The 24,751-nt window shown below is 45.4% G+C and overlaps 4 protein-coding genes across 4 annotated transcripts in view; 3 read left to right on the plus strand and 1 right to left on the minus strand.

Annotated features, from left to right (window-relative positions):
* Positions 1-24,751, minus strand: part of pk (prickle) — a 63,874-nt gene that overhangs the window by 38,284 nt on the left and 839 nt on the right. The gene's annotated exons all lie outside the window — the stretch shown is intronic.
* nec (necrotic) lies at positions 17,670-19,583 on the plus strand. The gene is made up of 3 exons (XM_086838113.1): positions 17,670-17,925; positions 17,993-19,216; positions 19,287-19,583. Exons 1-3 carry the CDS (start codon positions 17,910-17,912, stop codon positions 19,475-19,477), a joined length of 1,431 nt encoding a protein of 476 aa, XP_086694239.1. The 5' UTR covers positions 17,670-17,909; the 3' UTR covers positions 19,478-19,583.
* Positions 20,411-22,714, plus strand: Spn43Ad (Serpin 43Ad). Its single transcript, XM_020959807.2, has 3 exons — positions 20,411-22,013; positions 22,246-22,396; positions 22,472-22,714. Exons 1-3 carry the CDS (start codon positions 21,069-21,071, stop codon positions 22,582-22,584), a joined length of 1,209 nt encoding a protein of 402 aa, XP_020815466.2. The 5' UTR covers positions 20,411-21,068; the 3' UTR covers positions 22,585-22,714.
* On the plus strand, positions 22,477-24,708 carry Spn43Ab (Serpin 43Ab). Its single transcript, XM_086838114.1, has 4 exons — positions 22,477-22,929; positions 23,265-24,151; positions 24,289-24,433; positions 24,497-24,708. Exons 1-4 carry the CDS (start codon positions 22,902-22,904, stop codon positions 24,616-24,618), a joined length of 1,182 nt encoding a protein of 393 aa, XP_086694240.1. The 5' UTR covers positions 22,477-22,901; the 3' UTR covers positions 24,619-24,708.

A 24,751-nucleotide genomic window follows, 5' to 3' on the forward strand; every position in this document is an offset into this window, starting at 1 on the left:
AAGACTATAGATTACAATAGTTTCAAGAACTTTTTAAAAATTACAGTCCTTAAAAACTGAAACTAAACGTTAGGTTTAGCGAGCGATCTTAGATAATTATATATACAGCTTTAACTCGTTAAATAATATTTTTCAACTTGGCCAAAACTGAAGCGATACGACTACAAGTTACCTAGAACACGTATACCATTTGCAATAACTTTTGAAATTATTTAATTGAATACGGGTCCCCTTCCTAAAATAGATCACATCAAAACTAAATTAAAAACACCATGTCAAAGCTAACGTTATCGACAACCCAAGTACCGACTAATTAATGACCTAGCCGAAGAGCAAAACATCAAACCGATGTACCATCTGTCGAGTGTGCAAAACAAGGGTATTGCATACACTAAAACTGTATTTATTGGCTTTCGGTTAGTTGCTGCTCGACATGCAAATGCCGTTCGCCGCACTTGATGACGCCCATAATAATCAAATTTTTATTGAATGAATTGCAAGCTGTTAAGACGCGAAAATTATTGGTCAGGCGCCGAGGCCAAATCCATTGAGATTTCCATCGCCCGGACCCGGGACCAGTTCGCCCGTTCGCCCGTTCGCCCGTTCGAGTACGGGTCTGGGGCTCCAGTCACATGTGTGTGTGTGGCCATAAAAGTGCGTTACAAATAACTGCACTTTTATTGAACGGCGGCGGCACGACAAGTGCCGATGCCTTGGACCGTTAGAGCGGCCTGGGATGCCTGCTGCAATCGAATCGAACCCGAAAGCTACATGGTGAAAAAATAGGGGCAATATCTCAAATCATATTTAATATTCTATGTTTTCCCAATCCTGTAAAATATATTCTTTAAATACAATAGTCTTTTTTTAATGCACAAAGAAAGGGTAGAAAAGAACTTGGTTTTGTCCATATTAAATTTATATCCCATTTAAAGCAATAACTCTCGGGAACTGCTACTATAGTTGAAACAGATATCGATGTAACATCATTGAATGTTGACCAACATTTTACAGTATCCATATTTGATTTGGTTCTTTTTAATGTCCTCGTGGGATAATATCTTAATTTAGAAGTCATTACAAATTGCCTAAGGTCAATATAGGACATACATTTTCTACATTTTTTTCGTTAATTTCTGCCATACGATTTGGTGGTCTGATTCAGACATATGTATACTACCTAATATAACCAAAGTTTTATTTAGAATCTGTGGGACTATTTTGTGTACAAACAGACGGAGGAACAGGGCAGGGCTTTGAAGACCACCCACGACAAGGCGATATAAATAAAAAATGTAGTAAAATTCAGTACATATTTATGTTTAATCTTGCATAATTGAATCACCCCTAGAATAGCAATTTTACTAACATTTCTACGATCTATTCCTCTCAGTGTATGCCCAAGCTTGAGCTCCACTCCACTCCGCTCTCGTGTCCCGACTTGGATTCGAGTTGATTCGAGTTAATTGCTGTGCAATTTGTGAGCAGCAAAATGGAATGCGCTGTCAAATCAAACCCGAAGCACTTAATTAAAACTTATTGAAGGCAATCGCCAAATGTGGCGGCAGCAATGGCACTCTTAATTGCATAAGCATGTTGCAGTGTCGCAGTGTTGCTGCTGCAAGTTGCTGCTGCTATTTACCTGACTTCGGCGGACTTGATGACGGCCTTGGGCGGTGCATCCCAATAGTTGGGGGCCGGCGGCACCCACTGGCGCAGCACCTGGTAGTTGCCCTCCAGCAGCGCCATGCCCTCGATGACCTCCTCGTCCGAGTCTCCGTCGTTGGGCGGTCCATCGCCTATCGCCCGGTTATCGCTATCGGCGTTCAGGTTATCGAACGAGTCGCTCATTGTTTCTAGCTTTTGGCTTCAGATTTTGGCGCCGCTTTCACTGCCACAACTCTGCTAGGAGAGTCTCGGATTTTGGGGGCAAACAAAGATGCGCAATGCCATTTGCGCTGACTCCCAGATACACGAGCACGCACACACACACACACTGATTACACAGATACACTAGCACCAACACACAAAGAACTATTTCCTAAGAAGAGGCCGCAAACAATAACAAAGGCAGCCGGCACTGAATACAAGTGAATCGAACTGAGATTTCGGTTCGCTACGGTCAACTTCTAGGGAATTTCTTGGAAATTTCATCGCCCGACGTCTTGGAATTAATTGTATTTATAGTATTAATTCGCATTATTGCGCGCGTTATCGCTGGAAACTGGAAATTCACGGAATCGCCGGACGGAGCGCGTGGCCTCCGCTCGCGTTGCACTCACGGATGGTTCTTGCCTCGCGTTGCGTTTGTTTTGGCACGGCGGGATTGACAAGCACGGCGAAAACACAACACTCTCCTGTACACACACACACACACACACACAAGCACACATCGCACAAAGGACCACCAATACTAACCCCCCAGGACACACACACACTCGTGCAGCTGAGGGTTAATATCTGGCGCTCGCCTTTGCATCCCTTGTCGCAGCAAGAGAACTCGCCCCGCTAGCGCCTCGCGTCCTTGAGTCCTGCGACTTTGGCTTCAGTTTCAGTTTCAGTTTTGGTTTGCTTTCGCTCCTGCTCCTGGTCCTGGTCCTGGTGCCGCTCCTGCCCCTGCTCCTCCCTCTTTTTAGCGAGTGTGTAAAATAAGGGTTTGAATGTAATGTTTTTATGTCTGATTTCGTTTTCGTAGATTGTGGTGGCGCAGTGTTCGATGCACGCATATTGTTGAAATTATGTAGCCAAAGAGCGACCCGAAAAGGGGGGTTGTGTGCGGCAGAGTGGGTGAGTGGACTCACCTTTCGAGAGCTTGGAACAGTGGCCTTGAAGCTGTAGATTTACAAACTAAAAATCTAGAAGGACCTGATAGTCATACTATATATTATTCCTTCTCCATATATAAAGAATTTTCCAAATTATCTATATACCTAAGGAAAGCTGAAGACAATTTAATTGACGGAAAATAGTGATAGAAGTTATAACTCTAGATCTGAGGGCTGGAGACCCTGACGCTGACCCTGACCCTGAGACCTTGCAAGTTCAGCGTAACTTGAGAGAGATTTGTATTAAATAACCGGCATTGGAAGTCGATTTATTATATTCTACAAGTACTAAAGAATTACTCCGGCAAACTAATTTAAATTAAATACCTTCCTTTTAAGATGAAACCAATTGTTTGTATATTTATTTCTAAATTAAAGCAGAACAAAAATTCTCGCTTTATTAGCAGTCCTTTTTAGCACTCCAGCTAAATTACTCTCGTCCCACTGTGCTCTATGGAAACTTATAACCATAAAAGTCTAGCATGCACGATCCCCGTGACCTCTCACACACACCACACACACACATTGGCAAACAAACCTTTTACCGCTCACACTCACCAGCACAGTTGCAAGGAAAGGAAGTCCGAAGCGCGGCGAACAAACCCCAAAAACGCCGGGAAAGCGAACAAAGGACGAAAGGAAGGAAGCGAGCGCTCGAACGTATGCTCGGATTTCGCCACAAATATTGTAAAATTCGCCCAGAGAATTAGAGTATCGCTCTCTCTCTCTCTCTCTCTGTGTGTATTGTGTGTGTGTGGCTGAGAGTCCTTTCTGAACTCTCGTGATTGCCAGGTTTTTTAATTCACTCACTCAATTTGAATGTCGTTTGGCTGCCGGCTGTTGTCTCTCCGGAGAATTCACCCCTAAGCGTCTTCACGGTAATTTGAACACGTGCCGAGCAGCTGAGCGCCATTGGGTGGTAGTTGGGTGGTTCCCGGTCACCCAAAGAGGTAGAAAACCACCCCCTGGCCAAACAAAACACAAAAACGATGGCCAGACACTCTGGCGATCGTTAAATTTTATGATTTCATATGCTGCCTATGCATCGAACAGGACAGACTTCTCGAAGAAGAGCTTTCGCTGGCAATTAACCATCCAACGGAACAAAGAGTCAGCCGGAGGCAACTGTACTGGCCTTAACCCGTTCCCCAACACTCACCTCACTCACCGACTGCAGGCCAAAACAATCAACTTGGCAACACTTACGAGGCCCCAGGGAATAGAATGCATAAAGCCACACTGAACACAAAGGTATTGGGTTCCAAACTCTTTCTTAAAAGAAAGCATTCATAATTTTGCGAAATAAATTGAATCTTTACTTATTGTTGATACATTCAGTTAGTTAAAGATCTGATCAGCTGCAGATACTTTCAATGCTTTAATCTAAACACCTTAAGATTTAACCTTTGCTGTCCTAGTATTCTAAAAAAGGATTCATATTCGATGTGGCTTATAGTCTCGATTTCAGTGAATTATATAGAATTAACTTAAGACTACATTTATAAACGCATATAACAAATTTACTAAGAGTTTACTCGAGCAAAGGAAATGTAGGTCCTCTTTCTATATACTTTCATTAGAAAGTAGTGACTTTCTGCTAAATCTTGAAGCATCTAGGGTTTTCATCGCTTTTCTCTGTGTGCAAACACGGGGAAAGTGAAAGCACTGCTGGGTTACGCCACGGTATTTAATGTGCAAATACCTCATACTCCGCGGTACCCAACACTCAACACCCACTGACCCACCATGCCACAATGCCACCATGCCACCATGCTGCCAGCGCAAACAACAACAAATTGCGTCGTTTGCCAAATCAACCCTGCAGACAGGCCAACAAACATGCATATCTGAATCGGTGGGTGGCTCACTGCTGTGGCTCATTGGCTGTGGTGGTGGTGGAGCAATAACAACCGACACTTCAACAGCCGCACGCAATTTCCGTTTTGGATACCCTGGATTAAAGCGAGCCCTTCTTCGGGGTTTTAATTAAAATGCATCTGCCGGAGTCTGGGCGAGATGAGAGATCTGGCTGTCATTAGCAACATGTTGCTGGGAGCAGTCACCAGAGCAACCCGAGCAACATCACAGCCAATGACATTTGTGTAATTTAATTTTATTCATTGCATAACTCACATAGTTAGCAACTTGAATGGGCTAGGCCCAAGGAAAAGGGCTGACACAGCCCCAGGAGAGGCACACACACACATGAAACAATCTCATCCACAGCAAAAAGCGAATTGAAGTTGCAATAAAAGCTTTAAAATCGATTGAAATATGTAAAGATGATAAAATCTATTGATCTATTGATCAATTGATTTCAAGAATTAAAGGAAAAGCTAATAATTAAAGACAGTATTTGTGAATGTGAAGCTCAAATTTGTGAAATCATTAATACTCGTATTTGGGCAAGCTTTAAACTTTAGAAGATTATGTTACTCTTTTTAAACAAAGGGAAAATCAATTTAAAAGTAAACTTGTCACATATTAATGTCTAATTTGTCAAAGAACATAATTTTTCCTCAGTGCACACCCACACTCCGCTCCACTTCAGTTATGAGAGTCGGCATAAAAATAATTACATAAACTTTATGCCCTTGCCGTCTGGCTGTTCTTCTACGGGTCTTTCCACCCTCGATAATGTCGCAATACGCCCACGCCGACCCCCCAACCCCCGGGACCCCTTCCCGTTGCGCCACTGCAGACCGACCGCACAGTTTTCAAAACAGCAAAACCAAGAGCGGTGTAAACACTCTGCCCGCCGGCATTCTGCCAAGCTAGACCCACTAGACCCACTAGACCCACTAGACACCACATCGCTCGATGGTTCAGCTTTAACTTGATTTGTTGGATTTGGCTAAGGAGATTTCCTAATTCCATTTGCCGGGTCTACGGTGAGGCCTTTTTTGGGGGTGGCTTGTGAGATGCACATTTAAAATAAGTTGAATCAGTGTATTAGAAATCGATCTGAGAAATCTGAGCAAGTTGTAATAATTACATTTAAGCACAAGAGTAACTTAACTACACATTTTCCTTACTAATAAAATATAAATGCTGAATAAATTCAATGGAGAGAGGGTAAAGCTAATAACTACTGTTCTGACACTGTTTTTAAATTCAGGCTTAAAATGATATGGTTTAAAAATAATAAGTAAGATCGATTTTTGCTTACCTTGTATTAAATATATAGATAGATACATTAAGCTGCAGCTAAGTTAAAGGTTAAGGGTTTCGTGATGGAAGCTTAATAGACTTTATAAACAATCTAATGCTGAACTTTTCTTTTGAGAAATAAAAACTAAGCTATGGATTTACATAAAGTCGAGTCTTAGATTAATGTAATTAAAGTTTAATTTTAGTTTGATTATAACAAATCAGAAACCTTAATTTTGAAAGCATTTAGCGCCAAAGAACTTATCTGAATCAGTAGCTTTAACCACCTGATGGCTTAAGGCTCATTTCCTAAGCAAAGTGAGGAAGAAGACTACTCTATTACTTCCTATGTAGTTTTTCAACTCTTTTCCTTCCAGTTTCGTTCCCCAAGTGACAACATTCAACTAGTTCATGTTTCCCATCATTATCAAAAAAGATAGGCCTGCGGAACCCGCTCAATTACAATTTCGACTTGTACTTGAAGTTGCCTTGCGATCCCCGTCGCCTGAGTATTTCATTAGTGAACTCCGCCTGATATTTCTTAACACTTCATTACGGGAGCGCTATTAGTTATCGCTGTGACTTTGATATGGCATTGTTGTGTCTTCCTCGCATTAGGCCTTGTCGCCGGCTGTGGGAACTCGCCGAGTTGATGGGCCCACACAGAAGAGGCGGCCATAAAGCTGGAGCTGGAGAGAGCTAGGCATTTGGCCGTAACTACTCCACTTTTTGGTCACCCAAATGTGGCAGCGTGAGCCGATCTCTGGGTCGTTACACTCGGGGAAACTGAAAAGAGAATCCGCCTGATGAGCATACATATATGCAAATGTGGAGCATATTTTGCTGGCAACTTCCTAGGCTGCCCATGCTTCTTGTTGTTTATTTAAAGACTCTGCACGCCTCGTTGGACGGAGCCACATGTTGACGAAATCCATGGCCAGGGAACCACATCAAAGCACGAGTAGCTGGAACACCGCGGATGGAGATGGAGGCAAGCATTTCGAAATGGGAAGCCCTGTCTACGAATTCCAGTTAAATGTTCTTCGCTTCTTCCCGGGGCGGTGTACCATAAATGTACCAGTTTATACATATACAAACATATAGGCACGAGATCCAGTCACCGCTGGCGGCCAAGACCAAACTCAAATAGACTCGGAACACATTTGATGCCTATTTGTGTTTGTTCTCGTGTTTGTTTATTATTAAAATCAGCCTATTTGCACTCATTTCGACTTTGGAGCAGTGCCCACGGGCATTCGGAATGGGCCTGGTTCCGGCTAAGCGCTGGATTTCGGAACGGGTCTCATAAATATGCAAGTCATTAATAGAAATATGATGTACCCAAGGTCCTGTCCTGTCCTGTCCTCATCAAAGTCAGCAGGCACCAACCACCATCAACCCCTCAAGGATGAGGCTGTGGCTGGGGATGACGGAGTGACAGGCTAAGCGTTCCACTGGGAGCGTCGGGTTAACTGGGAGGAACTGCATACCCATAAATTGAGTAAAAATTATGCTTCATTTGATTTAACACAATCGGTTTGACTTCGTCCTTAGCTGGCGATGTCGAGGCATTTGATGTTGCCAGTCGAGTTGCCAAAAATCTCGCCTCGGGTCCGGGCCCCGGTCCTTTCAGCGACAATTGGATTAGGACCAGGATGGCATTGATTTGGTCTAAATGGGGTGGCATGTAATCGAGCTCACTTCAGACTCTGGCATCCTGGATTGCCTCGAGGCAGTTGATGGAGTTTTCCACTCGAAGTTTGCAGTTTGATGATGGGACATGGGGATGATCGAAACAAGCCGAAAGGGGGAGGTGACATTCCTCCGCTTTTGGCCAGGACATGGAAAGTTTGCAAGGCCCGAAAAGTTTCTGTCAAAGATTCGAAAAATTGATTCCCTTCTGTCACAAGTAATACAATAAATGTACTTCAGATTTAAACTATTGCAGTCTTGAAACGTGTTTAATTGGTTAATAAATATAAATGTTGTTACACCTAAAAACCAATAAATGTATTATTTTACCACTTCATGATATGTCCATGGTAGTACTTCATGTTTTTAGTTTTACGTCATATAAAATACTCCATATATTGTATAGATTTCGATCTGTATGCAATCTAGTTGATCTTGTTATAGATTCGAGAGCACAAAACAAGAAAATCAAGTTCAGCAAATAAATTATAAACTGAACCGACATCGATCTACATGAAAATACTTTTCATATTCCACATGATTTCAACGCCCCTCGTTCGTGTCCGCCACCCCTTTTTTGAGATCTATATTCTGAGGCAATAATAAACACATTGTAGTTTCGGTGGTAAGAGATTTGCCTTTGAGGCAACCACCCCCTCAGTCCCCCTCCCCTGCCAGATCCCCTTCTGCTGATCTGTAAACGCTAATATTTCCGCTATTGGCAGCGATTTCTTTCACTTAACCGCGGGCCACTGCAGCTTGCACATGTTTTTATTTTCCACCGCCACACTTTGCTCTCAGCCTGCCATTTACCCCTTTTTCTTTTCTTTCCTCATCTTTTTTCTGTTTTTTGCTGGCCTATCTCTGTTTTCAGTTTTTTATTGACAGCCTGCTGCTAGCCAGAGGCTGCAATTGCAACATCCGCACATGTGGCCAGTAGGTACACGGAGAGAAATAAACAGGTATATGGGTTCTAGCTTCGATCTTTTGTAATATGCCCTTAGTTTTGGAATAAGAATATATCAGAGTTATATATATATAAAGGGTGTGATATTCCACATCTTTCTACATATATTGAAGATATATTACAAAAAATTAATTGATTATGCTCTTTCTTAGTTCTCTCTGTGCAGATCTACTTCTGCCTCGGCTTTTCCTGTTTGCTTGCACCGCAGCAACCTCAGCAACAGCAGCAGCAGCAGCAGCAACAACAGCAGCAACATCGGCAGCTAAGGAGCATTGTTATTGTTTATTGATGCACTACTTTGCGCTATTTTCGTGTGGCAACTGAAAATGCAACCTCAGCAGATGGCGGTGGCATGCTAGTGGGCGTCCGAGATGAGAACCAGAGAGCAGCGTCCAGAAACCAGAAACCAGAATGCAAACTACAGTTGCAGTTGCAGTTGCAGTTTTTTGTGGCCACATCTAAAAATACTTGTAAATAAATTGTTCTCCTCAACGCCGTGGCAGATGCAGATTTAACGAGCAGTTTTCGGGAGGAGCAAACAAAAAAAAAAAACAAGAAGAAAAGAAAAGAAAGGCGCTTTTCAATTAGCTGGCTTCAGTTTTGGCATTGCTCAAATTACAAAGCTGATTATTAGACTTTTCAACTGCAATTGCAGTTGCAGTTGCAGTGGCAGACGGAGCCCAGAGTTTTTTATTGAATTGTCAAGTTGCTGCACTGCCACTGCCACCGATGTTGCCTTTTCCTGCCAATTACTGCTCCTGCTGCCGCTGTTGCTGTTGTTTGGCAATTTTCAGATACTTTTTCTTCAATTACGTATACGACCTGGTTGCTTAGTTTGTACCCCCTCCGCAGCCCCCTCTCTCTGCTAGAGCTGTGGGCCGTTTCTTTCGCTTTATGTCGCATGTAATTAGTCACGATGTTGGCAGCAGACATACTGCAGGCCAGGCTCTCGCAGATGCTGCCGTCTGACTTTGGGTGCCATTCCCTGCACTCGATTCTTGAGCTCAGCGACTTGCGACTTTGCGACTTGCGACTTGCGACTTGCAACTTGCGACTTGCGACTCTTGACTCTCGACTCTCAAACTGTCGACTGTCGATGCCGCCTGCCTTTGTTGTTTGCCGTGGCCAATACACCGAAAAAATAAATGTAAATAAATAAGAGGAAGAATGATGAACTGAGGACCCTTTATAAAATATAGAATAGTTACTGATTTCCTTTATTAGTTTCCTTTCTTAATTAGTTTCTTCGATACTAATGCCTCTTGAACCTACAACTTCCTTTTTTTTGTTGTGTACTGTTGCAAGTTATCCAGCTACATCGACTGTGGCTAAAACAAACTCTGGCCCAATCGCGGAAGTGTGAATTGCCCGAGTCTCCAGGCCCAGTGCCAAGTCCAGGTTGCAATTGATGTTGTCCTCGGAGCAAACTGCAGCGTAATTAGGCCAATTAGCCGGCAAAACTGCTCATAAATTACACAAAAACGCCTGCAATTTACTGCTGTCATCCTGGACCTTCCATCACCACTTTCCGCGGCCCCATTTAGCACGTTAGAGGAGCAACCGGCAAAACAGAACCTCTGTAATTTATAGACACATGCAGTGCTGGGAATAATCGGGTATTAATCAAAGCACAGTTAATTTTTAAATTGGAAAAAAATGGTAGGCCTCCTCGGGAGGCGGGGGGCATGGGGAAACTGGTTTCTCCAGCCCAAAACTTCTGCCAACTCATTACGCGCCAACATCAAATCAAATACGAAACAGAAAATATTTCAGTTTCTGAGTCTCGGCACTTGAAAACTTGTATTGCTGCGTAATGCTCCCAACAACAGCAACCATGTGGAGAAGGTTTTTAAAAAACAGTTTCTTGTTTTCCTCAAAACTCCTCTCGCCAAGCGCTCTAGCTCTCACTCGCACTCGCACTCGAGACCCTCCCTATCGCGCACTTGAATCTGTTACGCAAATGCGCGTAATGCGCATGAATTCGGATGGATAACGCTCGGCGGATATATGTTTTGTATATATAATCGAGATTCAGGTATATAGGCAGGGGAGGGGGAAGCGACAAAGAGGCCTTCAGCAGCCGCGTGGGCCTTGACAACTGCTCAAAGTGAGGAACTTGAGCTGTTGCTGCTGCTGCTGTTGCTGCTGCTGCTGCTGCTGCCTACCAGCAACATCGCTAGCAACATCGGCAACAACCTCGGCGACAACGTCGAGTGCCTGCCAAGTGGACAAGGCAAAGTAAAGTTGTACAAAATGTGGCCCATAAACTTGAGTTTAGAAACCATTTGCAATGAACAAAGCACACCCAATAAATAGTCTGGTGTAGAGAATATGTGCACCCACCAAATGGAGTAGATCGCAGCGTTGAAAAACTTTGACATTTTCAATTAGCCGAGCTGTGAGTTCTGACAAAGGTACTACTAAAGTAAGTTGAAATAATAATACCTTTTCCAAACAATTGTATTCAATGAGCCGAGTAAGGAAGTCAAGGTATTTCGAGAACCAATTAGGGCTGTTTCGCCAAACATCTGGAACATCTCCTTACCCACGGCCAATAAAGTCTCTCTTATTTCCCTTTCCATATTGCCAGCCCTCCACTTGGTGGCCATAAACTGCTCTCCGAGTTTAATGATTTTACAGAATGGTTATAAAAACTCATTTATGTGATATTAATGATCCTAATGCACGGCACATAAGCGCAACGTGAAAATCCGGCACAAATCTGGACCTTTGATTGCCCCAGGGGCGGAATGCGGAACCGGCTCGATGTGAGATCTCCCCGGGAAGATAGCCCCGAGTTCAATGCTCCGACTCCGATCTGATCCGATACGATCCTCGGATTGCCATCAATCGGAGGCCATGTTATGAAATCCATTTCTATTGTCAAGTCGAGTGATGCACTGAGACAAAAGCATCCCGTCGGACAATTAATCCCGGCGGTAAGTACACGGCACAAGGCGAGTGCATAAATTCAATTTACGTGCAGCGATCCCCGCTGTCACACAATTTGCAATCAGCCGGGGCAAAGCCAAAGCTGAAAACGCGACGTGTTGGGTAATTTGGAGAATTTATGACAGGCATTATGGCAACACTGGCTCACGCTGATCGCCAGTGGTACATACGTAGTACGTACTACGTACCGAGCAGCCATGCTTGCCTGCTGCATGAAATTCTGAGAGCGGCCGCCCCAAAAGTCCAAACCAGTTCCATTACTGTACACAGTTTTTCCCATTTTCCTCTCAGTTTGCGACTTTTTTGCTGTTGTTGTGCTTTTCTGATATTTATGCAACGCGCTCCGCTTTTCGATTACTCACGCTCAACTGGCCGCCGCAAGAACGGCTTTGCTGGTCGTGAATTTTGCAGCTACCAACTGCCGCGGCTACCAACTCCATAATAAGTCACTGGCAGGGGATTCCAGCAACAAAATTAGAGATGCCAATTATACAAATGGTCAGACAGACATCCGAATCTGAGTCCGATTCCAACTTGGACATTTACCAGGTTTATGTGATGATTTTCAGGTATTCTTACAAACTCTGAGAATATTTTCACCATTTAAATTTTAGTCAGTAAGCGGGAAACATTCGAAACATTAAATTAACTTTAACAGCTACCCAAATATTAGGCTTCTTCATTCCCAAAGCACATAAAATTATGTTTATGATTTGGACATCGCATAAACGCAATCTATCGAGCTTGATAGCAAACGTCTAAGGCCAAGACACCGAGTTGGTGGTAAATTGTCAAAACGGTTAGGCGAGTGCTCTTGGCCAGTTTTCCAGTTTGACAGGCCGACAAAGGTGCGGCTCCGCCAGAGGAGCGCGAGAGCGATCGAGTCTCGGCCGGATTATGGCAGAAACCAAAAAGCCGAAACAAAAGCGAAAAACTAAAACTCAAATCCCTGACGCTTTTAAATTGGTTTCTTTGCCAGCTGCCCGGCTGCCCGGCTACCCAAATGTCAAATGCAATTGTCTTGGGTGGATCCGCCAGAGAGGCTTGGGCTTTCGGCGAGTCCAACTTTAATTGCAAAACGGGAACGAAGGCCTCGGCTATCCGGCGAAATGCTAAAGTTGAAGGCGTCTTGGGTGTGGCGGTGTGCCGAGTACACAAAGGGAATTAAGTACGGGTTCTTTATTCATCTAAGCTCGATCTATGGCTGTGCGTGCAGAATGCAGAATGCAGAATGCAAATGAGGCACAGTGGAGGACGAGCAGGCATTGCGTATACGAGACGTTGGACGACGGAACACAGAGCCCATAGCCCAAAGCCCTCACACTCAATTCAATTAAGTTGTTCAGGAAATTGGCCACGGCTACGTGTTGGATTTCCCTTACTCCCTGGGACACTGAGATAAAAGCACAAGTTAAACTTTTCTATACTAGAAAATTCTCCCTACCCAATTGCAGATATTTAAAGTAGTTCAAATACCTATATACATGGGAATTAATATAGTTAATGTATGAATTTTCACAGTGTGTTGTTCTTGGCTTTAGCAATGCAAATAAATCATCGTGTCGATGCATTTTGAGCTGGGATCTGCGAGGCCAAGAAGTACGTGATACCAGTGCACCTTCGTGTCTGCCGCTTGGCCAATTACATATTTGTTTTGGGCCTGGGCCTGGGCCTGGGCAGAGCCGCGTCCAACTTTCTGGCCCTGTTCGTGCACAAGTGCTCCAGTTTACCGACGTTTTCCTATGCGGTTCTGGGTCTGGGTCTGGGTATCCATCTCGCCGCATTACCGTGCGATAATACCGCAATTCATCATTATTTTCTCGTTTTCTCGAACAGTGCGCTTTAGTTTTTCCTACGTAATGAAAGGGTTCCGCTTCTTCGTTCGTTGCCCCGCTTCCCGTGATGTATTGGCAAGTCAAGTAGGAAAAACATCGAATAAAGCAAAACGCTGGCTCCCAGTTAGCTTAGCGGTTCTTCCTCCTAATCTCTACTTGTGATTCCCATTGTGTTGGTCCCCCGAGGGGCGTGGCAGCGTTCCCAATTAAGCGTTAACTGATTACAATTTTAACAGCGGTCCGAGGCCGCCGGCCAAGATTGCATTGCCCAAGATCCGAGCTCATTAGCCGGGCCTAAATCTATAAGGGAAATTACAGCAATTGGCAGTTGGAAAAATCGAAAGACTTGCCGTTGCCGTTGCCGTTGCCGTTGCGCGGAATGCCATCTAAGCCAGATAAGCGGCCGGGCCAGCAAATCCGCCGAAAAGGAGCCACAAATTTGCAAGCCGCAAATTTAGATCAATAAAGAACACGCAGAGTGCAGGCCCAGCCCAAAAAAGGAGCTCCGAACAATGGCCGAAAACAAATGCTGGCTGCTGACCTCAACTCCCTGGGAGAGAGAGAGTGTGTGGGTGTGAGCTGTTCTGTGTCTGTGTGTGTTAGCCAGTCCAGCCTCCAGTCTCTCTGTGTGTGTGTGTGTGTGTTGGCCCATTATGGCGCCTAACGTACGAACGGCGAGTGGCGAAGCTTGGGCCTCTCTGACATTCAGAATGATTGCATCACGAAGTACAAATTTAAACAGCGATTACCCCAGCACCGCCCCCGCAACTTGGGCCGCGGATGCTGTCCATTCTTTGTCAGTACACTGGAAAATCAAATTAATAGTACGTGAGAGTCCGGAAACTCCAAAATATAAGATAAGATAACCCATCAACCAGATACTGAGAAATCTAAAATCAAGCACGGAGAACAGACTCTTAACAGCGATATAAAAAAGATTAATTTAAGATTAATTTGCTTTCTCAAATTAATAAGAGTATTTAATTGTAATGGAAGAAATTCCCTGCCTGAACTCTGCCGCCACACAAATTTAGACAACAAAGCTGTCATATTGTTACTTTGGGGCTTAATCTAACAACTTATGGAGTTAAGTAACTTTATTTATTTAAATACATTTTTACAATGAAATGTTAGATATTATTATGTAGTTTATATCGTACAACTTTATTATACATCTTACTCTCAGAAATGCAAGAGTTATTGAAGTTCATTATCATCAACTGTTTCAGGAATATGTAAAGATACGAACATTCCTAGTGACATCTCCTAAAACTAATGTACTCTGTAATTTTGATGATTCCAATAAGTAAATAAATATAATTAAATCGAAATAAAATTTCTTTCAGTGCACCGGAATTGTAAAGAATGAACGGGGAGTTGGTGGGCTGGCAATTTCTATAAACGCTGCTAAATGCACGAGCTGAGCAGAAAAGAAAAAGGAAGGGAAAGCGAGCTATGGAAGGAATGCCGACTATGATTAAGGCAAACGAAAATTATAAGTTTCCTTTATGTCGCTTTAATTGATGCGACTCCGGATGCCGAGATAAAGGCCTCTTAGCTCGCTCGTTAGCAACATGTTGCCAGATACACACACGCTCGGACGGACACTCGGATGCAAATCGCGTGTACAAATATTGTGATGGCTCAGGCGGCGGCTCTATGATTTATTCGCCATAATATTATGCAAATCGGGCGAATCGGACGGCCAGCGTGTAATTTAATGCGATTTCGTTGTAAGTGCCGCCAACGGACTGCACTCGCTCCTCATTTGCCACCTCCGATTGGATTTGTCGCCATGCCATCATCTGCACCACCGCTCCCATCCCACCCAGGCGACACGCTATTAAAATCCAGAGGCGGCTCCAAAGGGGGCAATTTTGAGTACCAGCATATATAATGATTGTGTCAGCTGTCGATAATGATGACATGGAACCAAGACTGCCCCTCTTGAAGGCATTGGGCATCACGCCTCTGACCGAAACCAAAGTCAGCAGCAAGTTGCTCTTGCGGTCGCTGCACCAGCACAGCAACATGTTGCCGCTAATTGAGGCACCACACTCCGGTGACAACTTGCAATATTTCCATTTCCATGCGGTTTCTGCCACCAGCTGCGGTCGTCAGGTGCGGGGGTGTCTGGTTAATTGGCCAACTAATTGCCGCAAATTGGGCAGAACTGTTTCGGAGATACCAAAGATTACTGAGGCACACAGATCAGGTGGAAATGTGATCTGGCTCAGTCAGGAAAATAAGCTTTCACAAGACTGACTTAATAGAGATGTGTTTAATTTATATTTTAAACACAGATACGCTAAAATATTAGTTGAATAAATATATATTTATAATATTAACATAATGTAAGTTAACGACATTAGTTACTTTTGCTTGTGAAAAGTAAAAAAGTTGACATTGATATAAGCTATCAAGAAAATGCTTTCATAAAGCCAACTTTTATAAAGAATTTTCATTCGCTTACATATATTTTTATGTGTTTATTGTTATTTACTGAGTAGCCAATTAGTACAATCTAAGAAAATTAACTGAGCTTGATTGAAGAAAACCAATCAAAGTCATTTTAGGAATTTCCTATTTATATAATTTAGTTTAATGTCGACTTGCAAAACAAAAAGAAAGCCCAAACTATATATATTTAAAACTAAAAGAAAAAACATAATAAGCGTAACAAAAATTTACATAATTTTTTTATTAAATACAATTTAAATAATAAAATTAACATAGTTCTTTAATTAAATACCGCAGAAACTATGACACAATTAAGCACCATTTGCTGATGTGTTTAAAGTCAGCTTTGATTAAAATTGAAAACAGCCAAGAAAATATTCCCATTTCACGTTGTAAACTCGAATTTGAAATGCAAATTAAATGAATTAAATACATTTAAATAAGGCATAAATTGTTGATAAAAGGTTAGAACTGAATCCCCCTGAGAACCTGAAGCTTTTTGAATCCAGTTTTTCCACCGCTTATATTGATCCCATTCATATATATTATTATTGCCTTATCGACCCCCAACTTCCTTAAAAGTTATTTTATAAGCAGCTTTGCTGTTTATTGTGTAGATTGCTTGTTTCTTAGCAGACTCAAGCACTTCCCCTCGGAGAGCGTTGACAGTTGGAAGTGGCTCTCGAAGCGATCCGGAAAAGTGCCTCCGAATGCAGCTGGCTGCTCCCTACGGAAACTGCAGGATCGGAGCGGTAATACCGGGAGATACCGCCAAAAGCCCCTCCTTCTCTCTTTGTTTGATCGGGCAAAGCACTCGACGTCATATCAGCCAGAGCAAACAAACGCGGGGAGTTGAGTGGAGCGCATTATACACTCGGAAAATTTCATTTTCATATAGCCTTCATTTTATGGAAATACATTTCTACAATTAAAAGAATTGTTTGTAAATCAATTGCTCTACATTTATTAATTGAAACTATTATATCAAATACTGCCTGATTTTCCCTATGTGTACCGAAAGCCACCTCTAGCCCACCTGGTGCACTGCAATTAACCCTCCTGCCCATGGGCTCCGCTCCGTTCCTCTTATCGATTGCTTTCTATGCACCGTTCCCCAACCCTTACCCACACCCCAAGTCCGACATGGTATTCATCGCATTCATATCAGCGATGCACTCCCCAAGTGCCCCAGTTCCAGGGGGGCGGCAGACGGGCGTGGCATCGCACTCTAATTGGAGTAAATTATGTTTACACATTCGGCCGTCTCCGCCTGCAATTGGGTCACCGCAAACCAGATTGGGGAGGAGGCCAAGTGCTGATATGAAAGGCATTCCACGCCGGGTCTCGGAGTTCGGGTTTACATAATTAAGAATGCAGGGAAGTCGATGCTGATGCTGATGCTGAAGCTGGGGGAGCGTGTGGGGTCTTATCTGGGGAATACGTAATTAGTTCTCGCGGGTCTCGGGTTTTCGAAATGGAAAAGGTATCTATCTAATGGGCGAGCAGGAGTTATGAGCCTCAGATAGAGCATCTCGGTGTGGCTCAACAGGTTCCTCTTGCCCAATGTCGTGAGCTTATGAGTCACAGGCCATGAAAATTATAGGTACAGGGACAGGTACAGGTACAGGTGCAGGTGCAGCCCACACGGATCGAGGGTTAAGATGCCGGGGTCGGGAAAACCAGCCGAGGCACCCTCTACAGCTATAACAACGCTCGCTCTATGTTTTCTTTCTATAATTGGCATCGGGTTTTCCCGCCGGGAGAGGCAAAGCTCAGCTCAAATGCTTTCATTATCAACTGGTTCTCCGGAGCATAGCGGCGTCAAGTTCTGGAACAGGTTATCTCGACAGTAGACCCAGCTTTGGGTTTCACCCGCGCTTCGAGCTCTGCTGCTCTGCTGCTCTGCTGCTCATGATCGGATTCGCAATGATCAGTGTTTTAGCACAGCTGAAAACGAGCTGATCGGCGGCTCGGACGAATAAATTAAATCGAGTTGAGTAATCCCTCAAGGAGCAGCAGATAAGAAAGATGGCGAGCCAAGCCAGTAAGTTGGGGCGGGGCTCCGACTGGGCACGAGTTCTCATCATTCCGCCTTTTCGCTTTCCTTCCAGCTGTTTTCCTCCTACTAGCAGCGTTCCAACTCCTGGCCACCCAGGCCTACGCCCAAGGGTATCCTTACCAAAATAACGTAAGACCCTTGAATTTCAACAACCCGCAGGATGTGAGGATAGGTGCAAGATTCGGAAGCGACCTGGATACGCAACAGCCAGTTAGAGATCCGGAGATTGAGCCAGTAGACATGAGTCGGCGCCCGTCGGCGCCAGCCCCCGTTGCCGCCCCCCGCCCTCCGGCAACCCCCAGCTACATGGACCGCTTCAGCTCGAAGCTCTTCCAGAAGATCGCGCCGTCGAACCTGCGACGCAACCTTGTCTACTCCCCCGTCTCCGTACACGCTCTTATGGGACTGATCTACGGGACGTCGGCGGGCAATACCTATTTGCAGCTGAAGAATGCCGGAGAGTTTGGCGAACCGTTGGTCGTGGCCAATGACTTCAAGGATCTGATCGATCATAAGAAAGGACTGGGCTCTGCCGAGCTGACTATGGCCAACAAGATTTACTACAACAACCGGCTAGGCGGTGTTAACCCCGGCTTTCCCCCATTTGCTCAGAACTACTTCCGCGCCGGCATTGAGGCGGTGGACATGGAGCAGCCCAAGAGTACTGTCGATGGGATAAATGCCTGGGTGTCGGACAGCACTCGCGGCAAGATCCAACAGTTGGTTTCGACCGCCGACCTGGACTCCCGAACGCAGGCCCTACTGGTGAACGCAATCTACTTCAAGGGTCACTGGGAGAACGAGTTCGCCACCATGGACACGCTGCCGCACCAGTTCCAGCACTCCGACGGCAGCTCCTCCAGCGTGGCCATGATGTACAATGATGATATCTACGGCCTGGCCGACATTCCCGAGCTGGATGCTACCGTCCTGGAGCTGGCCTACAAGGACAGTGGCACCAGCATGCTGATCCTGCTGCCCAAGCAGTCCAACGGCCTGGCGCACCTCGAGCGCCAGCTGGGCCAGCCGGGCTTCAATCTCAACAACATTGCCGCCCGTGTGCGCCGCCAGACTGTCACCGTTCGACTACCCAAGTTCCGAGTCGAGTTCGAGCAGGACATGACTGGCCCCCTGCAGCAGCTCGACGTCCGGCAGATGTTCACGTCCCAGTCCCAGATCGACAGAATACTCAACAAGAAGGTGCGCGTGGAGAAGGTCCTCCAGAAGGCCTTCATCGACGTGAGCGAGTCGGGAACCGAGGCCGCGGCAGCTTCATGTAAGTCCTCACTACCTCCTCGACCTCCAAGGCCAGGTAACAGGTAACATCCTTTTCTCTTCCCCCACAGATGCCAAGTTCGTGCCCCTGTCGCTGCCCATGAAGTCCCCGGAGTTCACTGCCGACCATCCGTTCGTCTTCGCCGTCCGCACCGCCAGCTCCGTGCTGTTCATTGGTCATGTGGAGCACCCAACGCTGATGGCCCCGGGCACTGACGCCCTCAGCACGGCCACCCTCAGCCCCAAGTACAACAAGGGCTAGTGATTCCCTGGGTCCCAAGGAGAGGAGAGCGCAGTGACATTATTTTAAGAACAAAAACAAAAACAAGGAGCAAAACAATAAAGTCAACACACATATTTATGGAAAATTGTACTTCGATAACCTTGCGCCGCCGCGCTGATAAGACCGATGCGACCTCCTATTCCGCCTCAAAATCGGATTCCTATTCCGATTCAGATTCCGATACCGCCCAGCAGTGCCTTTTCCCAGCCGAGTGCGATTCTGGGTTTCCAGTGGATTCCCCAGTTTTGGCCCGCTCGCCGCTGTAACTTGGCAAACCAGTTTTGGGAGCCACAGTCACAGTCACAGTCAGAGTCACAGCCACATCCCCTGCTACGACTACGACTACGGCTACGGCAGTAAATCAAAGGCGGATTTCTCAATCATTTTTCAAAATGAGCAAAACTTCCTCATGCGCACTAGATCTGTATTCGGTGTCAAGAATGGAAAAGCGGAGACTGCCGAGTAGGAGCCACTGGGGGCGGGAGCAGGGGCGATAGGGAACTGTGAGACAACGAGATGAGTAATTGAAATACCCGCTGAAAGCTGGGCATAATTAATAGCGTCATTCAAGGTTGCCTACACTAGCAAAAATAAATGTATAATAAAAAAAATATAGACTGATCGTGGGATATATAAAGTCATCATAAGTTGATTTTTATTAACGAAACTTTAAAGCCTCAGTAAATGATCTTTATAAGACAAAAGGACTTTTTCATTCAAAAAGAACTGAGACCTGTTTTAATCAGAAATATATTTTCTTTTGTAATATCATTGTACTTCTTTCGAAAATACAATACAATAAATTTAAAAAAAAAAACATCAAGTATGTGTTAGGTACGAAAATGCTAAAATGTTTCTTTAGATTCCTAACATAAAGGCTTAAGAAAGAATACCCAAAAATCTGGATTTATTTATCAGCATCTTTTTCCTGGAACATGATTTCCTAAAATTGATCAATACGCTTCTTATTTAATAACAAATATATTTTGACGGTTCAAGTGAATAGATGTCTTCATTGTCTATAAATATTTTCAAATTCATATTTTAATTAAGTATTTTCAAATGAACATTATCATTATTTATATATAAAATAAATTGCATACTTTAATTATGTCTTTTCTGAGAAACTCTCGTTCGTCTTAATATTATATTTCATAAGCAATAAATCAAACTTATTATGATAACAATTTCTTGGAATTCTTTGTTTAACCTCATTAAATAATATTCTAGATTATTGTTGGAAATATTTTCCAGTGTTGCAAAATTGAATGAGAAGAACGCTTGGGAGCCGAGTGGGAGAGAATCTGAACTTGACTTGAACTGATAAATTCTCCGGCTCTGTTCTCGCTCTCACTCTCTTTTGAGAATTTAGGAACTCTCCGCCTCTCCAAAAGCCCCATATCAACGACGAATTTCAATACGGAGCTTTGGCTTTGGCTTTGTAGCTCCCTAATCAATGACCTCAATGGCTCAATATGTTTAAAATTTCCATGAATGAACGCGTAGCTCAGTTGTGTGTAAGCTGGTTTTGTGGCGTTAGTCGAAGCTTGGAATTCCCAGAAACGAGAACATGACCTGGAGACTACTTTCCGCCCTGCTCGTGGCTCTGGCCTCAGCTCCACTGTTACCAGTCGACGCCAAGTTCTCGGCCAGCTCAAACCACCGTTTCGGTCTGCGCCTCAGCACCAAGCTGGGACTGGGTCAGCAAGATGCGAATGTGGTCATTTCCCCCCTGATAGTCCAGTCAGCCCTGGGCCTGCTCTACGCCGGAAGCACTCCGGGTCCGGCGCGGGAGGAGCTGCGCCAGGCTCTAGAGCTGCAGCATGCCGGCAGCCCAGGAGAAGCAGTCCAGGACATCCAGAACATGCTGACCCACCTCAAACAGTCCGCGGCTGTTGGATGTCGCCTGCGAATGCTCAGCGACTTTTACACCCAGCAACGGTTCACCTTCAGCTTCCGCGACGAGTTCGAGGCCCTGGCCTCGCGCCTCGGAGTCGGATGCCATCGCCTGTCCTGGGAGAGCGCAACTAAGGCGGCCCAGGACATCAACTACGAGTACCTCAGCCGCAGCAACTTTAGCCTGGGGGAGCTGGTCAGTGGCTCGCAGCTGGAATCCCTCTCCGAGCACGGCACCCCCTTTCTACATGTCTCGGCCCTGACCTTCCGCGCTCCCTGGGCGCAGGCCTTCGATACGGCGGAGACGCAAAGCATCAACTTCTTTGCCCTGGGCAACCGTCCCAGGCTGGTGGAGGCCATGTTCGGTATACATCGTTTTAGGTATGCCGAGGTTCAAGCTCTGGATGCCCAGCTGATCGAGGTGCCGTTTGCCACCGCCGACCTGCGGCTGCTCGTCATCTTCCCGAATCGCGCTGACGGATTAGCACATCTGGAGAGGAAGTTGGCGCAGTCCGATCTGCAGCAGCTGAGGGGCCAGCTGGAGGAGAGGAAGGTGGCCCTTACTCTGCCCAAGTTTAAGGTTCTGGTTCACTCCCAGCTGACGGATGTGCTCAAGGAGGTGAGTTTCTCTAACATCAGAGTATATAGTTCGAGTATAGTTCGAACATTCATTAAAAATTATATACGGGATCTAGTTGGGATGACCAAAATCGTTAGTTAACATATAATCTAGATAATTTCTATACTATATATACTATACTATACAGTTAAAGTCTGAATGGAAAGGGCTCTTAAATCTTAGAGAATTCCTATTGAAACTGAACTCTCTCCTGCCACAATCCCATTTTCAGTTGGGCCTGTCTAAACTCTTCACCTCAGAGATCCAGTTGAGCGAGGTATTCAGCTCCCTCCTGTCCAGTTCGGCTCCTCCCTTGGGAGCGGTGGTCCAGAGCAGCCTGCTAGAGATCCAGGAGGAAGGCGGCAGCGCCGGTGATCCATTCTGTAAGTGATCTTGAGTTTGATCTAAGGCTCAGAAGAAATGAAACCACAACCCGCTCTTATTGTTCGTTCACGTAGCCTTCGGGGATCTGTTCCGACGAGCCCTGCCCCTGGTCATCAATCACCCGTTCTTCTACGCCATCGGCAATGACAAGACCCTGCTGCTGGCCGGCCACATTGTGGACATCTGATCTGAGTTACTTAATATTCGATTCCAATGCCTAGCTCTAGCCGGGGTTATCGCCTTATCAGGCCCTCTCCAATCGCTCAAAATAAACAGATTCACCCGTGGCGAGCCAAAGGTGACAAATGATTTGTAAACACACGCACGAACCTCTCTGTTTTCGGGGCCGAGAGGTAGTTGCGTCGTCCGAATGCGACTTGGAGCAGCCTCCAGAGCCGCTCGACGGCCGCCTCGAATTCAGTTCACATTCCGACGAGCTCGGAGAAGTCCCAAGTGCGAATCAAGCGGACCAGGAGACGCCCATTGGCTATTTATGTGACGACCATGGCTGTCATCATCAGCTGCCTATTACGTAAGCCCCAATTAGCGATCTGGTTCGTGCACAGTGAGAAAGTCTACTGAAATTATGTGGGATTTTAAGCAAATTAAGGCGACATATATTTTAGAGAAACGAGAACTAACTCTAATTACATTCGTTATCTACGAAAACCTAATTAATTCTGAGTATATCGGCAATCTCGAATTTTTAATTCGATCATTATTATGAGCCTGTTCAAGTGTGATTTCCAAATCTAAGATAAACTGTGTGAGATACTTTTTCTCTGTGTATGCTTTCGATGCTCTCCAGGGAGGCGGAGCTTGCGAATGAATTGCTTCTAATGCCAGGTTCCGATTCTATTCCTTTAGTACTCCTTGCGACAGTTTCGCAGGCCAAGACCTCAGGCTACGATGCCGCTGTCGACCGCAATTTGCTGGCCGCCGATCTCTACAATGCCGTTGCCGCCGATCGGCTAAACGAGAACCTGGTCATCTCACCAGCCACCATCCAGAGCTCCATGGCTCTGGCCTTTGTGGGGGGTAAGGGCCAGACCGCCTCGGAGCTGCAGCAGGGTCTGCGCCTGGGCCCTGGGGACGCGGACGCGGTTAGCCAGCGGAGCGGCAGCCACCAGCAGTCCCTGACCCGCGACAACAATTTCCGACTGGCCAACAACATCTACATCAACGAGAATCTGGAGTTCAAGGGCTCCTTCCGCGACGTGGCCCAGCGCCAGTTCGACTCGAACATCGATAAGCTGGACTTCCATCCGCCGTACAACAAGCGCACTGCGGATGCCATCAACCGCGCGGTGGCCACCAAGACCAACGGCAAGATCACGGACATTCTGCGCCCCGAGCTGCTCAACGATCGCACCGAGGGAGTGATAGTCAACGGAGTCTCCTACTCCGCCGCCTGGCAGAAGGCCTTCCGTCTGGACAAGACCGAAAAGCGGTCCTTCCGCACCGGCAACGGCCAGTCCGTGAAGGTGGACACCATGTGGACCCTGCAGAACCTCAACTATGCCGAGGTTCGTTCCCTGGATGCCAAGGTAGTGGAGCTGCCCTATCAGAATGTGGACTTTTCCATGCTCCTGCTCTTACCGAACCGCAAGGATGGATTGCGGTCCCTGCAGCAATCGCTGGCGGGCAAGAATCTGCTGGCCGAGATTGGGGGTATGAGCCAGCAGAAGGTGGAGGTGCTGCTGCCCAAATTTAGTGTCACTTTCGGCGTGAGCTTGGAGGGTGCCTTTAAGCAGGTGAGTTTTGTATTTTTTTTTCTTTGGGGTTATGTTATAAAAGAATTGGAAGGCCAAGACAGCCCATTGTTACATTCGTTTATAATGATTTTGAACATTTATTAGTTTTATCATTAATTGCATTTTTTCTTATTTAGTTGGGAGTTCACACAATGTTCTCGAGGGACGGTGACTTTGGCAATATGTACCGAATGTTTGTTAGCCATTTCATCAACGCTGTGGAGCACAAGGCCAATGTGGAGGTGACTGAAGCAGGTGTGGAACAGCCCCTGGAAACTGGAGGTAAGAATTACTACCTATAGCTTTATCCATTAACTAAATTGTAATTTGTTTTTTTTTTAACAGTTCTGAAGGGCCTCTTCTCGCGATCCAAGAAGTTCGAGGCAGATCATCCATTTGTGTTTGCCATCAAGTACAAGGACTCGATCGTGTTTATTGGGCACATTGCCAACTACGCCTATGTCTAGACGGCAGAGACATTAACTAAAGTGCTAATTTTTCTGTCACCTAAATGTTTATAACAACGATGTATCAATAAATTTCAGGCATATACAAAATAATTTAATTTATGGATACAGCTGAGGCAATGACAATTAACAA

The sequence above is a fragment of the Drosophila serrata genome, unplaced genomic scaffold (genome assembly GCF_035046125.1).
Source record: "Drosophila serrata isolate PLE 108 unplaced genomic scaffold, ASM3504612v1 contig_347, whole genome shotgun sequence".
NCBI lineage: Eukaryota > Metazoa > Arthropoda > Insecta > Diptera > Drosophilidae > Drosophila > Drosophila serrata.

What these genes read in the sequence shown, in the direction of transcription:
- Spn43Ab (XM_086838114.1), top strand. Translation starts at nt 22,902, where the DNA reads ATGGCTGTCATCATCAGCTGCCTATTAC. An exon ending in CATCATCAGCTGCCTATTAC is followed by an intron (nt 22,930 to 23,264) that starts GTAAGCCCCAAT and finishes CTATTCCTTTAG; the next exon opens with TACTCCTTGCGACAGTTTCG. An exon ending in ACAGCCCCTGGAAACTGGAG is followed by an intron (nt 24,434 to 24,496) that starts GTAAGAATTACT and finishes TTTTTTTAACAG; the next exon opens with TTCTGAAGGGCCTCTTCTCG.
- nec (XM_086838113.1), top strand. An exon ending in CGAGGCCGCGGCAGCTTCAT is followed by an intron (nt 19,217 to 19,286) that starts GTAAGTCCTCAC and finishes CTTCCCCCACAG; the next exon opens with ATGCCAAGTTCGTGCCCCTG.
- Spn43Ad (XM_020959807.2), top strand. Translation starts at nt 21,069, where the DNA reads ATGACCTGGAGACTACTTTCCGCCCTGCTCGTGGCTCTGGCCTCAGCT. An exon ending in TGACGGATGTGCTCAAGGAG is followed by an intron (nt 22,014 to 22,245) that starts GTGAGTTTCTCT and finishes TCCCATTTTCAG; the next exon opens with TTGGGCCTGTCTAAACTCTT. An exon ending in CAGCGCCGGTGATCCATTCT is followed by an intron (nt 22,397 to 22,471) that starts GTAAGTGATCTT and finishes TCGTTCACGTAG; the next exon opens with CCTTCGGGGATCTGTTCCGA.